Genomic DNA, 15,971 nt, shown 5'->3' on the forward strand with positions numbered 1-15,971 from the left:
ACAAACAAACAAACAAACAAACAAACAAACAAATAAATAAATAACAAATATCTAAAAAATCTTAAAGCATTTAATTGTAATGGTCTCAAAAAAAAATAAATAAATAAAATAAATAAATAAATAAATAAATAAATAAATAAATAAACAAACAGAAGCTATTTTGTCCATTTCAAAACATAGAAGTAAATTTTTATCAGAAAAGTCTAATCAAGAAATAAAACTTAAACGGCCTTAAACTGTACAACAAACAAACAAACAAACAAACAAACAAACAAACAAACAAACAACATTTTACAACATTTTACAACATTTTACAACAACACGAATCAATTAAAAAAACTTTTTTAATCAAAAAGTAAAATAATATTAGAAAAAAACTTCTAATAAAAATAAAAAAATAAACAACTTAAACTCATTTAAACTGTATATAAAATAAAGAAAGAAAAACAAATTAATTAAAATAATAAAAGAAAGAAAACTAAATAAATAAAAACAAATTACAAAAATTTACAACACAACAAATTTATGCTTTTTAAAAATATTATAATATCATTAGAAAAAATATATATTAACTAATTAATAAAAAACAAATATTTTCAGCAAAACAACAACTATTTATCTTTTTTTAAATATAAAAGTACAATAATTCTAATAAAAAACAAAGATTATTACTGTTTTAACATGTACATTAAACAAAATAAATAAATAAATAAATAAATAGTACATTCAACAAAAAACACAATAAAACCAAAACTATTTATCCTTTTTAATGTATAAAATATCATTAGAAAAATAAATATTTCCAACCTAAACTGTCTTAAAAAAAGAAAAGAAAAAAAGTGACATTCAGAATTTAGTAAGAGCATCAATATTTTTGTTTTTTTACACACAGACACATGACACTGACACACCTCTGCCTGACACACACATTCACGAACCATGTAACCAAATCCATTTAGTTGAAAAAAAAAAGAAATCAAACAGGAAAAAAAATATTACTAAATCAAGCTATGAATATTTTTTCACGATTAACAAATGTTTTTATCCTCTTTTACTTTACATGTAGGAAAATGACACCGCACGAGTAAATAATGGCAGAAAGTTCATTCTAGGGTGAACAATTTTTTTTTTCAAATGGTTTCTGTTTATTAGCAAGGCGGCTCCATATGTGGCAATGAGCAAAGACGATTTCCTCGAATAAATCCATCATGTGGAAATGCCATTCAGCCCATTTACCTCAACACACTGGGGGAAGAAGCCGCGAAAAAAATTGCTTCACTGCAAAACATGAACACAAAAAGCTGGTGTGAGAGAAGGAAATTGGTATTGCCTCTCACTTCCTATCCCACCGGGGCTCTGCAAATGCCATGGGCATTAATGAGCATCCAATCAATGATGAGTAATAGGGTAATTTGCTGATTGCAAGCACTTTAGTAATTAGCGCTAATAACACTCGGAATGTATTTGGGATTGTCTCTGCCATTGCCTCGCTATCAAGAAATACTCCAGTCTTTCCAGCTTTGCATGTCTGGCGCTCCAAAATGAGCTTTAGTTTTTTTCTTTTATTATTATTCCTTCTCCTAATGGTCATGGCGTCTAAAAAAGCATCTCAAACAGATTCCCCGGGCTTCAACTTTCATTTTGGATTTCCAAGAAATCGTCAAGAGTTACGACAGGCCGGAGAATGATGACTGTAATATTCAGGGACGCAGTTGCTGTCAGATACAGTTGAAGTCTAAATTATTGGCCCTCCTGAAATATTAGCCTCCCTGTATATTTTTTCCTCAATTCCTGTTTAACGGAGAGAATTATTTTTAACACATTTCTAAACATAATAGTTTTAATAACTCATTTCTAATAACTGATTTATTTGGTCACACTTTACAATAAGGTTCATTAGTTAATGTTAATTAATGCATTTACTAACATGAACAAACAATGAACAATACATCTACTACTGTATTTGTTCATGTTAGTTAACGTTAGTTAATGAAAATACAGTTGTTCATTGTTAGTTCACGTTAACTCATGGTGCATTAACTAATGTTAACAAGCATGGACTTGGATGTTAATAATGCATTAGTAAATGTTCAATTATGATTAACAAATGCTGTTCATGTGTTGTTCATGTTAAGTTCATGTTAATAAACACATTAACTAATGAACCTTATTGTAAAGTGTTACCATTTATTTTATATTTGCCCTGTTGACAGCACATAATATTTTATTATTTAATATTTGACTATGTTTTTTGCACATAACAGCTGCACGTATAACATTATATAGTAATATAGCTCTCCATACACTTGTCTATTTGTATATTTCGCATTCCCTTCTTACTGCTTTTTAATATATTTATTAGGGTTGCTCGATTTTGGGAAAAATCATAATCACGATTATTTTGGTCATAGTTGTAATCACGATAATTCAAAACGATTACTGTTAAAGTCAAAATTATTAGCGCTCCTGAGAATTTTTTTTTTTTAATAAATATTTCCCAAATGATGTTTAACAGGGTAGGAATTTTAACAGTATTTCCTCTAATATTTTTTCTTCTGGAGAAAGGCTATTTTATTTTTACTTTGGCTAGAATAAAAGCAGGTTTAAATATTTTGAAAACCATTTTAAAGTCTATAATATTAGTCCCCTTAAGCAATATATATTTTACACTATATATTATACACTAATTAAGCCTTTAAATCACACTTTGAATCTGAATGCATGTATTTTGAAAAATATCTTGTCAAATATTATGTGCTGTCATCATGGCAAAGATAAAATAATTCAGTTATTAGAAATGAGTTATTAAAAATATTATGTTCAGAAATCTTCTTTCCATTAAACAGAAATTGGGGGGAAAGGGTTGCTAATATTCAGGAGGGCTAATAATTCTGACTTCAACTGTATATACAGTATAAAGTTATTTTCCACCCTGAAAAGGAAAGAGAAATAAATACAATAGAATAAAAATATGAAACAAACTGTGCTTTTAGCATCTTTACTGTCTTGTCCTTCAGTCAAGAGCAGTGAGGCATGTTCTCTATTTGTTGTTTGATTAATAATGATAAAAACAGGCGGCAGAAGGATTATCGCGCGCTGTCTCTTTAATGGTTTTTCTTTCGCGAGTCTTTTGATTCTCAACTCGTATGTTTATCACACAAATGAGGGTTAATACGAGTAATCACTAAACACCGCGTTTTGACACCTATTTGACCCTTAAAGCGCTCACGTTAAGATGACTTTAGATGTGTGCGCACTCCTGTGTGTGAGTGAGACCGAATACTGACTGCATGCTTCTGTTCTGTGTGGCACACAGAATCATGCGGTCTTTCGCGCTTTTAAGAGCAACACGTGTACAACTGGAAAGGGAGCGGTAAATGATGCAATAATCGTTTATCTCGATTAATGGTTTTTCATAATCGTTAGAAGGCAAAATCGTAATCGAAATCGGATTTTCGATTAATTGCACAGCCCTAATATTTATTATTTTTAGTAATAAATATATTTTTAGTTTATTGTCCTGTCTCTGTAATTCTGTTGCACTGTAGAAGCTCTGTCACAAAAACAAATTCCTTGTATGTGCAAACATACCTGGCAATAAAGCTCTTTCTGATTCTGATTCTGTTTTTTCAAGATACTAGTATTTAGCTTAAAGAGACAATAAAGGCTTGACTGGGTTAATTAGATTAGCTAGGCAGGTTAGGAGGATTTACTCAAATTACTGTAATGGAGTAGTTTTTCACAGAAATGATAGTTTACTAAGTAGTTTTAAAAATGTGTACTTTTACTTTTCCTTCAGTACATTTTTAGTGCAGTATCTGTACTTTTACTCTAGTACTTTCCTTCAACCTGTAGCTACTACTTTATTTTTTCTTGTCTATGGGGATTAGAAAACTACCACAAGATATGTACGCTTTATAATTGCAGCAAATGATTTGGAAGCATTAAAAGTGTACAAGAAGACGTTCAAATCTTTACACGCATTGACCCAGAGACTGTTTAGATCAGGGGTCACCAAACTTGTTCCTGGAGGGCCGGTGTCTTGGAGATTTTAGCTTCAACCCTAATCAAACACACCTGAACAAGCTAATCAAGGTCTTACTTGGTATACTTGAAATATCCAGGCAGGTGTGTTGAGGCAAGTTGGAGCTAAACTCTGCAGGGACACCGGCCCTCCAGGACCAAGATTGGTGACCCCTGGTTTAGATGCATGTCACTGATGAGAAGATGACGGATGTTTACTGTATGACCGAAATGGCCTTAAACACCCAGCAGGCACAAGACATTAACATGACGTCAGATTGACGTTGTACCCTAACGTCATGGGGACGTTGCATTTTCTTTGGAAATGAAAATCGGGTTGACATCAGAACTCAATGTCAGGCCAATGTCAATGTCAAACGTTCAACTTAAACCCAACCAAATATTAACGTCTAAGGATGTTACAGCTTGACGTTGTGTGGATGTTATTACTATGACATCTATCAAATGTTGGATTTTTGTTGCCATACCTGATAAATAAATGTCAGTATTGATGCGTACTGATGAGTACTGATGCGACTGATGTTAGTAATATTTCCGCAAGATGACCATGCTGCAGTTTAGTTAAATTAATTCACTCCTCCTCCTGAAATGACTTGCGATGCATTAAAACATTGTTTTTCAGCCACAGCCGCGCTTTATTCTCGAAATGTATAGTTTGACTAAAGTGATGTATACAAACTATATAGTCTACTATATGCAGGGATACAATCAGTCAGTGCAGTCGTAACTCGACATTTTGTGTCTGCCGGTTTGTTTACTTGAGGGAGATCCATTGACATTTCCTGCATGTGAATTCTGACCAATCTATAAGCAGTTTAGGAAATATGTTGGCCAATGAGTGATGTGGATTTTGTAAGATGACTGCATTTTGTCTGGTTCGGACCAAAGCAATCAGTGTGGTGTGAAAACAACCCAAAGACGGCAGAAAATGGTACAATGTATCATTTGTTGCCCTTGGTCCGGACCAAAAGAAGTGACCTACAGATGTGAAAGCACCCTCAGACAAACACAGAACACCCAAACACTGCAGTGCTTTTTAATTTTCTCCATAAATAAAACTTGAATAAGAGTTGAAGCAATGTTTGGTCAGCTTGGCATTATCTTAGAAAATGGTTGATGGTCACCTAGAAATCTACATACACACTCCCCCTCCCCCATTCCAGGACAGGGTAAAATTGACCGGTCTGCAGTGATAAACAGATTGGGGACCACTGCTGTAGACAATGGGAAAAAAAATATTGTTTAAGAAGGCTAATAATATTGACCTTAAAATAATTGAAAGAAATCAAATCTGCTGTTTTTCTAGCAGAAAAAAGGGTTTCTTCCGAAGAAAAAATATTATAGAAAATATTGTGAAAAATCTTTCTCTGTTAAACATCATATAGGAAATAATTGAAAAAAATAAATCACAGGAAGGCTTATCATTCGTAAAAACCCACCGTCGAAGATCTCCAGGATATCAAACTCCTTCTCGGTCTGGAAGAGCTGGAAGTGCAGCGTGATGTTGTAGCCCTTCTCCACGTTGATCATCCAGGAGCACATCTGAAGATTTGGGTAGCTGTCGGGATAACCGGGACTCAGGATGACACCAGTGGAGTCGAACAGAACTTCATTGTCGGGACACTGAACTGTGGAGAAGACAATTGAGCATGTGTTAAATAATAATAATAATAATAAAAAGCAATGCATATGTTCCTGTGATCGCGACGTGGTGGCGCAATAGGTAGGTCGCTGTGGTAGCAAGAAGGTCGCTGGTTCAGTTGGTGATTCTGTGTGGAGTTTGTATGTTCTCTCAGTGTTCGCGTAGGTTTCCTCCGGGTGTTCCAGTTTCCCCCACAGTCCAAAGACATGCAGTTCAGGTGAATTGAGTTGGCTAAATTGTCCGTAGTGGATGTGTGTGTATGGATGTTTCCCAAAGATGGGTTGCAGCTGGAAGGGCATCCACTGCGTAAAACATGTGCTGGATAAATTGGCGGTTTATTCCGCTGTGGCAACCCCCGATTAATGAAGGTACTAAGCCAAAAGGAAAATGAATGAATGAATAAATGTTCCTGTGAAGACGTTTTTGCTTCTTACGACCAATGGGCCTCATTGACTTATAACTGCATATGGTTTTCATATTTTTACACAATTGTTTAGTAATTATTCCCCCACCCTAGACTCTGAATAATACTGCAGAGTAACTATTTGTTTTTTGTGTCACAGCAATTCACATTAAAAAATAAAGTACAACCGGGACTATATTAGGATGATGACCAAAAAATAAATACATAATGATGAAATAGAAATGACTGAAATACACCTCTTCAAAATCAGAGGTGTCGGCAAAGAGTCAGCAAAATCTGTAAATAAATAGATTAGGACTAGATTAGGAAAATATGACACATTTTTTAAAAAATAAAAATAAATAAATAAATAAAAGAATGAATGAGGGTGGCACGGTGGCACAGTGGGTAGCACTGTGGCCTAACAGCAAGAACGTCACTGGTTCAAGCCTTGGCATTTCTGTGTGGAGTTTGCATGTTCTCCCCGTGTTGGTGTGAGTTTCTTCCGGGTGCTCCGGTTTCCCCCACAAGTCCAAAGACATGCCGTAGATGTGAATTTGGTAAGCTAATTTGTCCATAGTGTATATATGTGTGAATGGGAGTGTATGGGTGTTTCCCAGTGATGGGTTGTAGCTGGAAGGGCATCCACTGTGGTTCATTCTGCTGTGGCGACCCCAGATTTATGAAGGGACCAAGCCGAAAAGAAAATGAATGAATAAAAGAATGAATGAATGAAATACACCTCTTTAAAGACAACAATGTCAGGAATATCTGTAAATACATATATTAGGAGAATGTGATGACCATAAATAAATAAATAAATAAATAAATAAATAAATAAATAAATAAATAAATAAATAAAATACACCTCTTTAAAGTTGACAAAGTCAGCAAAATCTGTATATAAATATTAGGTGAATGTGATGACCATAAATAAATAAAGTAATGACTGAAACAGAACTTTTTCAAAGTCAACAAAGTCAGCAAAATCAGTATATTACAAAAAAATAATAATAATAAAATAAAAAATAAACAATATAATTAAGTAATATCAGAATTAATAAACCCCCTTTGATTTTTTTCTTTTTTAAATGATACCCAAATGATGTTTAACAGAAAATCTCTGATAATAGTTTTTTTTTTTCTGGAGAAAGTCTTATTTGTTTTATTTCGGCTAGAATAATATATATATATATATATATATATATATATATATATATATATATATATATATATATATATATATATATATATATATATATATATATATATATATATATATATATATATATATATATATATATATATATATATATATATATTTTTTTTTTTTTTTTTTACTGTCATCATGGCAAAGATAAAATAAATCAGTTATTAGAAATGAGTAATTAAAACTACTATGTTTAGAAATGTTGAAAAACATCTTCTCTCTGTTAAACAGAAATTGGGGGGGAAAATAAACAGGGGGCTAATAATTCAGGGGGGCTAATAATTCTGACTTCAACTGTATATTCACCAAGCCAAGAAGTCAGATCAACTAAACAAATGCTTTTTACAAGACACTCATTGCATAAACTTTTAAAGAAAAGTGTGTTTAAATGAAATTAGAAAATGATATTTGTTTAATGGAGTCTGTAGCTGTATTTCCATTAGCCTTCTAACTGCGCAAATTGAAACTGCAAATGGAAAACACGCCTTATGGAAACATGTTCATTTTGCAAACACTCCCTTACATCACACGAAAGCATAACTTACCCAAGGAATATTTCATAATATTGTGCGAAGCAAATCCCAAAGGAATATTTCACAAATATTATTTTTTCTTCGTCTCTCTTTTCACCTGGGCATACATTAAATATGAATACTTGCTCATTTTGTACGCTGGTCTCAAAATTCTCCGTATTTTGGGCATTTTCAAACATTAAAATAATAACAATAGCGAGCAATATTCAGCATGAGTGTGTTTTGTGCTGGTACTTCAGCTGGTTTAGGCTTGTCAAGGATAAATAAACATGACGTTTAAACTGTGAGTAGGTGGCAGCGAGTCCCTGTCTTAATGAATAATTCCTTCAAAGCAACAGAAATACTGGATATTTCAGAACTGCTTACTTAAACAACTGATAGTGTTAACAAAAGAAGGCATGCAATAATCACATCTGCTGAAGGAGATTATCCTTGCTTCTACAGGTTTTTGAGCTCTCTCTAATGAGATATGTCATTGTGTTCTGCATCACAAGTGTAATATTGGGTAACATTTTATTTTATAATGTTCTTGCTACATGTTTTATGCATTTACTATAGTATTAGGAATAAATTACACAATTACATGCAACTAACACAAACCCTAAACATATAAGGACACCTTAAAATGAAGTGTAACATAATATTCCACAAGATGAGCAAATGGTATTGAGATGCAAAATTGATTAGTTTACAAATTAAGCACTATGGTAAAAGTGTTTTGGGTCACATCATTCTGTAGGACAGTGGGGGGAAAACACAAAGTAAACATTTTATTTATTTAGATTAATTTGATTTAATTTTGGAATTTGATTTAATTAATTATTTATTTTTTTATTACATTTAATATTTTTATTTTTTTGTTTTATGTTTTATTTTATAATTTAATTTAGCTTTGTTTAATTTAATTTAATTTTGTTAAATTTAGTATTATATCATTGTTTATTTATTTTATTTTATGATTTAATTGAATTAAATTTAGTTAAATTTAGTTTCATATAATTGATCATTTTGTTTTGTTTTTATCATTATTCAGTTTAATTTAATTTTGTATTATATCATTGTTTATTTATTTTATTTTACTTTATTATTTTTATTCAATTAAATATTGTTTAATTCATTTTTTTAGTTATTTAATAAATTAAATTAAATTAAATTAAATTAAATTAAATTAAATTAAATTAAATTAAATTAAATTAAATTAAATTAAATTAAATTAAATTAAATTATTTCATTCATTAATTTTCTTTTCGGCTCGGTCCCTTTATTAATAAGGGGTCGCACTGGGAAACATCCATATGCTCTCTTTCACACACATACACTATGGACAATTTAGCTTACCCATTTCACCTATAGCGCATGCTTTTGGACTTATAGTGGAAACCGGAGCACCCGGAGGAAACCCACACCAGCACGGGGAGAACATGCAAACTCCACACAGAAATGCCAGCTGACCCAGTTGAGGCTAGAACCAGTGATCTTTTTGCTGTGAAGCGATTGTGCTACACTCTGCGCCAACGTAAAGCCCCATTTTATTTTATTTTATTTTATTTTATTTTATTTTATTTTATTTTATTTTATTTTATTTTATTTTATTTTATTTATTTTATTTATTTTATTTATTTTATTTATTTTATTTATTTTTTATTTTTATTTTATGCAACAGGTGTTCATTTCTGCAGAAAAAATAAAGTAATAGCATGTATATGTAAATGTCTCCATCTGTATATGTAAAACACCATCTGAAAGTGAATCATCCATACGTACAGCACAAATTGATTGTATGACATTGTCACCGCTTTCTATGCTTATACAACTCCCTAAAGAGGACCTTTTTCATTTTAGCATCAATTTATAATATATTTATTTTTTTCCCTCTGAAGACCACTTATCATGTCAGCATTACAATCAAGAACTCTTGCTTCATAATTTACTTTTACTCCACAAGACGAGAAGTGACAAGTTTCCTGTGACAAGTAATTTGCCTGTTCTCACTGAAAGTGCAAATGTGACCGCCAGCTCAATCACAGTCAATCAGACCTTTTTATGTTTATTAAACAGTTACGCCGAGAACAATCTGCAGAGCTACTTAACACAACGTCAAAGATATAAGCCTTTGTAAAGGGACAGACAGAGACGAAGGTGACTTTATATAAAACAATAAAAGCTGCACATGGGCGTGGTAGTGGGGGGAAAAGTGGACCTGAATACCCAGGGCCCCGTCGAGGGAGAGGGCCCTTTGAAATCCCACTAATTTTTTATTATTATTATTATTTTTTGTAGCCTACTTCGAATTAATTGGCCCCTCAAATTGATGTCAATGTCATTATTTATTTTAAAATATATTGATAATTTATATATTATCAATATATTTTATATTCGTCCATCCTGACGTCCATCAGTAAGTTACTCTTTACTGATCCTTCCTTTAACAAACGCCGATGAAGTATTCTATGTAGCATGTAGTTTGCAGAAGTTTCCAGTAGTTTCCAACTGCTTGGTTATAATGCTGAGGTTTCATCTTTGGGTAGAGACTCGATATAATATCCATCTGCAGTTTGACTTCAATCGACCGGCATATTTGTGTGTGTGTGTGTTTGTGGGTGTGTGTGTGTGTCTGGGTTTCTGCGTCAGAGGGCGGGGCCTCAGGTTTGAAATCTCCCGGGTTTGCGCGTGCACGTGAATAACTTGGTTTCGTTCGTACGTCATGGCGAAACACCTAATGACTCGGTATCAAGGCGACTCGTTTGAAGCACTATGAGTCAACTCTTTTATAGATGAATCAACCGTTTTAAACACTGTACTCTTACAGATTTAAGCCTTAGCTGGATACTTCACTTCACTTAGAGCTGTGTTACACACTACATGGAGGGGAATTTTCAAAAACCCATAGTATGGGCTCTTTAACAGAAATTTCTCATGTTAACTAAACATTAAATTTTTTTAAATATTAATAAAAACGGAAGTAGTTAATAAGTAATAATAACAATCAAAACTTTTAATAAAAAAACTGAAAAAAAAAAGAAACAAAAACTACAGTATTAACTTACTGATAATTTAATAACACTGTGGACTTCAAGACAGTATCATGCTGTAAATTCTTAAACACAATGACTGTGCCGTCCCACGCTTTCCTCATTTCGGAAGTCCAAAAGAGCCTAATGACTAGTGGCAGAGCTAACGACGTGAGACATAACCACCCCCCCCCCCCCCAAATAAAAAACAGGAAGAACACAGACACAAATGAGAAGGCGTGCTGGATGAGCTGCCAAACTAACCTTGGCATACTGGGGGAGGACCATCCATCTGCAGCCGCTCGCCCAGCCGACAGGTCAAGATCTCGCTCCCCAGCAGCGTGAAGCCCGGCAGGCAGCGGTACCTGATGATGTCTCCTGTTGAGGAATTACACACAGCCATATCAGTGCTACAACCAGCTCAACAACACATTAGCTAATTAAGACCTGAGCGTTTACACACTGGTGACAGTAATGATGACAAATGCAGAGCGTCGAGTGTTGTTTTCTCCACAGAAAGGGGCATTTATTTCACATTAAATAAAGCAGTGCTGTGTGGCGAAAGGTGGGAGCATGGCAAAAAGTTTTTCATTGAAATCTGGAATGAACGTCATCGGTGGTTTTACAGAATAAAACTAAAATTGTGTTTTACTTGAATAAATAACTATAAATCATGAATTAACGTCACACTTATCAGCCATCCAGTCCTGGCAGTTTACTGGTGAACTGCATTTGCCACTTTTATGAACTACAAATCCCATCATGCCATTTCACACACACAGTCAGTTATCAATGCTGATGACACACGCAGCTAAAGCTTATGATTGCTGATCATTTGGACTATTTATACACCACACACACTAGTTCTTTGCTAAGTCTTTAGCCCTTTTCACACATACAGAAAGGTCTGTATGTGTGAACAGACCCTTTTTGAAAATACTAATAAATTCGTTCAGGCAGTTCCAGAAGTTGTAACATTACCGGTAATTTGCTGAATGCTGCGCTGAGTGAACGTATACATAAGATTGCCTGAAAGAGCGCGTTCAGTATTTAAAAAGTACAAAAGTGTTCCTCTTAAAATTTTCAGGTACTAATATATACTTTTGAGGTACCAATATGGACCTTTCAAGTACAAATGTGTGCCTATTGGAAAGGTACCACCCCAGTGTCATGTTTACCAGTGAACAAACCACCAGATGTCGCTGGTAAACACTCACTCATGAAACTACAAATCTGCCAGTAAATGGACTTCAACTTCATACATGCTCTTTACCCACACACCTGCTTTCTCATCTAGCTTGATTACATTTGCACACCTGAGGACTTTCAGAGACTGATTAACACACACTATTTAAGCCACACATTCACCCCTTCAGTTTGCCAAGTCTTGTTCACTGTAAAGTAGCATTACAACGCGTTTTCCTTGTCTTGTTTTCCTGTGTTTTGAACCTAGCCTTGTTTATTTAGTTATCCTTGTCTGCCGCCTGCCTTTCGACCTTTTGATTGTTAAACTGACTACGATTCTGGATTGTCCTCACATACCTGTTTTCTCCCGTATTGACCACTGCTTGCCTGACTGTGAATAAAACCTGCATATTGGATCCTACCTTCTGTTGTGGTGTTACTCCCCGGCGTTACACCCAGTGACAGCTCATGTACCTTTATTTCTGAGAGTGTAAGGCTAGGCGATTAGATGAATTCGAATTGAAATCACAAATGTGATTAAGCAAAGCTGTGATTGTGATGCACTTCTGAAAGTTCAAAAATCCCTCAATGCAATTAAAAATCATAAATAATAATAATAATAATAATAATAATAATAATAATAATAATAATAATAATAATAATAATAACAGTAGTAGTAGTAGTAGTAGTAGTAGTAATAATAGCAATAATAATAAAATAATAATAATAATAATAATAATGATGATGATGATATAATAATAAAATTAATAATAATAATAATATTAATAATAATATTAATACCAATAATAATAATAATAATACTAATAATAATAATAATAATAATAATAATAATATTAATAATAGTAATATAATAAAAAAAATAATAAAAAATAATAATATTAATAGCAATAATAATAATAATAATAATAATAATAATAATAATAATAATAATAATAATAATAATAATAGTAATATAATAATAATAATATATAATAATACTTATAATAATAGTAATAGTCATAATAATAATAATAATAATAATAATAATAATAATAATGATAATAATAATGATAATAATAATAATATCATTATTAATAATAGTAATAAAATAATAATAATAATAATAATAATAATAATAATAGCAATAATAATAGCAATAATAATAATATTAATAATAATAATAATAATAATAATAATAATAATAAATAACAATAAACAAATACAAATTAGGAAAATTTGTTAATTTACAGATGTGTTTTACAGTGTATACAAAAATATTTTATTACAATATTATTTTAATTTTAAAACACTTGACTGTAATTTTGAGGTGAGATTGCAGTAAAAACATGTTATCATAAGTTGTAATTTCACAAGCAGCATTTACAACAGCCAAACAATCATCTCTATTATACCAAATGATCAGCTTATCAGTGTGTGTGTGTAGCAAACTCATGTACTGGAAGATTACTAGAACCAGCTTTACTGACAAAATTAACATTAAATAAATCACCCAGCAAGTCATATCCTCAAAAATAATACTTCAGTACAATAATCAAGCTGAGTAATTACAAGCACGCATCTCAGCTTTTTTACTACAGAAATTGCTCAACAACGCATTAGCTCATTAAGTCCCGTTTACACTCTGGTGACAGTAATGATGACAAACGCAGAGCATCAGGTTTTATTTTCCCCAGAGAAAGGGGCATTTTCTTTCACATTAAATAAGCAGATCTGCATTGTGAAGGTGGGTCTGTTTAATGAGGGTTCGACGCATGATGAAGCAGATCATCAAAAACTCTTCTTACCGATCTGGAATTCGTCATCTTCAGCCAGGATCTCTGCGTTGGCGACCGGTGGAGGAGGCTGACAGACACGGAGTTGGTAAGCTGCGACATGGGAGAGACACATGTGATGTTAAGTCACTGTTTATTATTGGTTGTAGTTTTGAATAGTATATATAAAAACTCCTCTGAGGTGTGATGATTGAATATGTTATTGCATGGGTGTTCCACTTTAAATACAATCCATACAATTACATATGCAATCCTCACACCTGTCAGAGGAGGTTTGTTTATACCACAGGAAAAATAAGTATTGAACACGTCACCATTTTTTCTCAGAAAACATATTTCTATAGGTGATGTTGACTGATTTACATCAACAGAACCAAAACCCACAGTAACGCAAAGCAGAAAAAAAAATTCTAGAAGATTCCAATAAATGGTTAGAGGCCAGACTGATTTAATACAGGTAGCAAGGCTACTATACCTCTAACTATAAGGTGCATACAATGCAGAAATAGGCAATAGCTCTTGTCATAAGCACACAGTACACATCAGCCCCTTTAGGTTCTGTCGATGTAATTTGCAGATGATCCCTAAAACTGCGTGCGAGAATATCAAACCTAAAGCCAACTTTCCTGAGCTAGGAGGTGATGGGTTTTCTAAAGTATTTCCCAGTTCACGCTCGAGGGCTCGTGCAGCTTCGCGAAGCCGCTGAGGAACAGACTTCGCCATGGTTATGCAGCCAAATGTCTTTTTTTTTTTTTTTAATGTCAGGGTAACAATAACATCATAGAAATGCAAGAGTCTACATGAGTTTTACAGAGGAGCAAAGAATCAAGTAAGCACATAAAAGAGAAAATAAAACAACAATAAAAAGAAAAACAAAAATATTACCTTATGTGTTAAGAAAATTAAAAAAGGAAAATAAGTTAAACGTTCTAATGGCTTTAAGATTTTTAGAGGAAGCAATAGTTCTAATGTACTGTTGAATTTCCTTTTCAAAAACAATAAAACAAGGTATACGCTGAGAGAATTTACAGCGGTGTATATGGAATTTAGCAAGGATTAAAAGGAGATTAATAATGAAATATTCCTTACTTTTATTATCAGGAGCATTAAAAAACCCAGCAGGATATCCTTAAAAGATAACAAGAATCCTAGTAGTATTTTACGATGAATATCTAAAGAAAGTTCAATCCAAAAGCATTGTGTATGAGGGCAACTCCAGAAAATATGGTCAGCAGTTTCATTGGGTATATTACAGAACGAGCAGCATGTATCTATATCTGATTTAAATCTTTTCAAAAATGTCTTGGCTGGGTAAAATCTGTGTAACAGTTTAAATGAAATTTCTCTAATTTTGTTAGCTATTATATATTTTACAGATAATGACCAAACTTTTTTCCAATGAATTTGGTCATATATTTCCATCCAGAAAAACTTCACATATGGAGTTGTTACAATTTCCTTTTGAAAGAGAGACCTGATTTTATAATTATGTGAGGAAGGTTGTGATAAAAAACATATTTTTCCCTCTGAAGTTTCCAAGGGGTGCAATAGCACAGACGAAACACTGGATACTCCACCATAGCCTTTAAAAAGCATTATAACACCTTTAGGAATTGCATCCATTACAATGGAGAATTCTTTTGGAGTCATATGCAGCCAAATGTCCCAAATAGTCCTCGCTGCAGCTGTGACGACATAACCTAAAACCCGCCTTGCAGCAACGGCGGCCGTCTGTGGGCGTGGCCAGGCCAGAATGCCTTTTCAATTTCAAATCGGCTTTTATTCGTCGCGATGTGTTAAATGAAAATGCATTATGTTTTTTTTTTTCATTTTCATTTTCATTCTGCAGCAAACATTGCACATATGTCTTGGAAAATGCTAACTGAAATGCAAAAATACACTGCCATTTACATATTGCATTATCGTTTTGCGCATTACATTTCAAAATTAATTTTGCTACACACATCCCATGCTGTTGTGCTGAAAATGTAATCCTACGTTTCCTAGACGCGAGTGTAAATGCATTTAGGACAAATAACATTTAAATGATCATTTTGCTACAGTTTTTGCTTGTACTTTATTCACATCAAATTCAGTTTGTGTATAGCATTTTCAATTTAATTTAGCTACTCATGAAGCTTTAAAATGTG

General features: G+C 32.8%; 1 protein-coding gene across 3 annotated transcripts in view; it reads right to left on the minus strand.

Moving 5' to 3' along the window:
• csmd3a (CUB and Sushi multiple domains 3a) overlaps positions 1 to 15,971 on the minus strand; it is a 647,261-nt gene that overhangs the window by 175,490 nt on the left and 455,800 nt on the right. For all 3 annotated transcript variants that reach the window (XM_087287879.1, XM_087287878.1, XM_087287880.1), the window contains 3 exons: positions 13,834 to 13,914; positions 11,108 to 11,221; positions 5,484 to 5,672 (listed from right to left, as the gene is read on the minus strand). In XM_087287879.1, the coding sequence (XP_087144005.1) occupies positions 5,484 to 5,672; positions 11,108 to 11,221; positions 13,834 to 13,914 (384 nt within the window). The remainder of the gene's footprint in view (positions 1 to 5,483; positions 5,673 to 11,107; positions 11,222 to 13,833; positions 13,915 to 15,971) is intronic.

The sequence above is a fragment of the Danio rerio genome, chromosome 16 (assembly GCF_052040795.2).
Source record: "Danio rerio strain M-AB ecotype USA chromosome 16, GRCz13ab, whole genome shotgun sequence".
Classification (NCBI taxonomy): domain Eukaryota; kingdom Metazoa; phylum Chordata; class Actinopteri; order Cypriniformes; family Danionidae; genus Danio; species Danio rerio.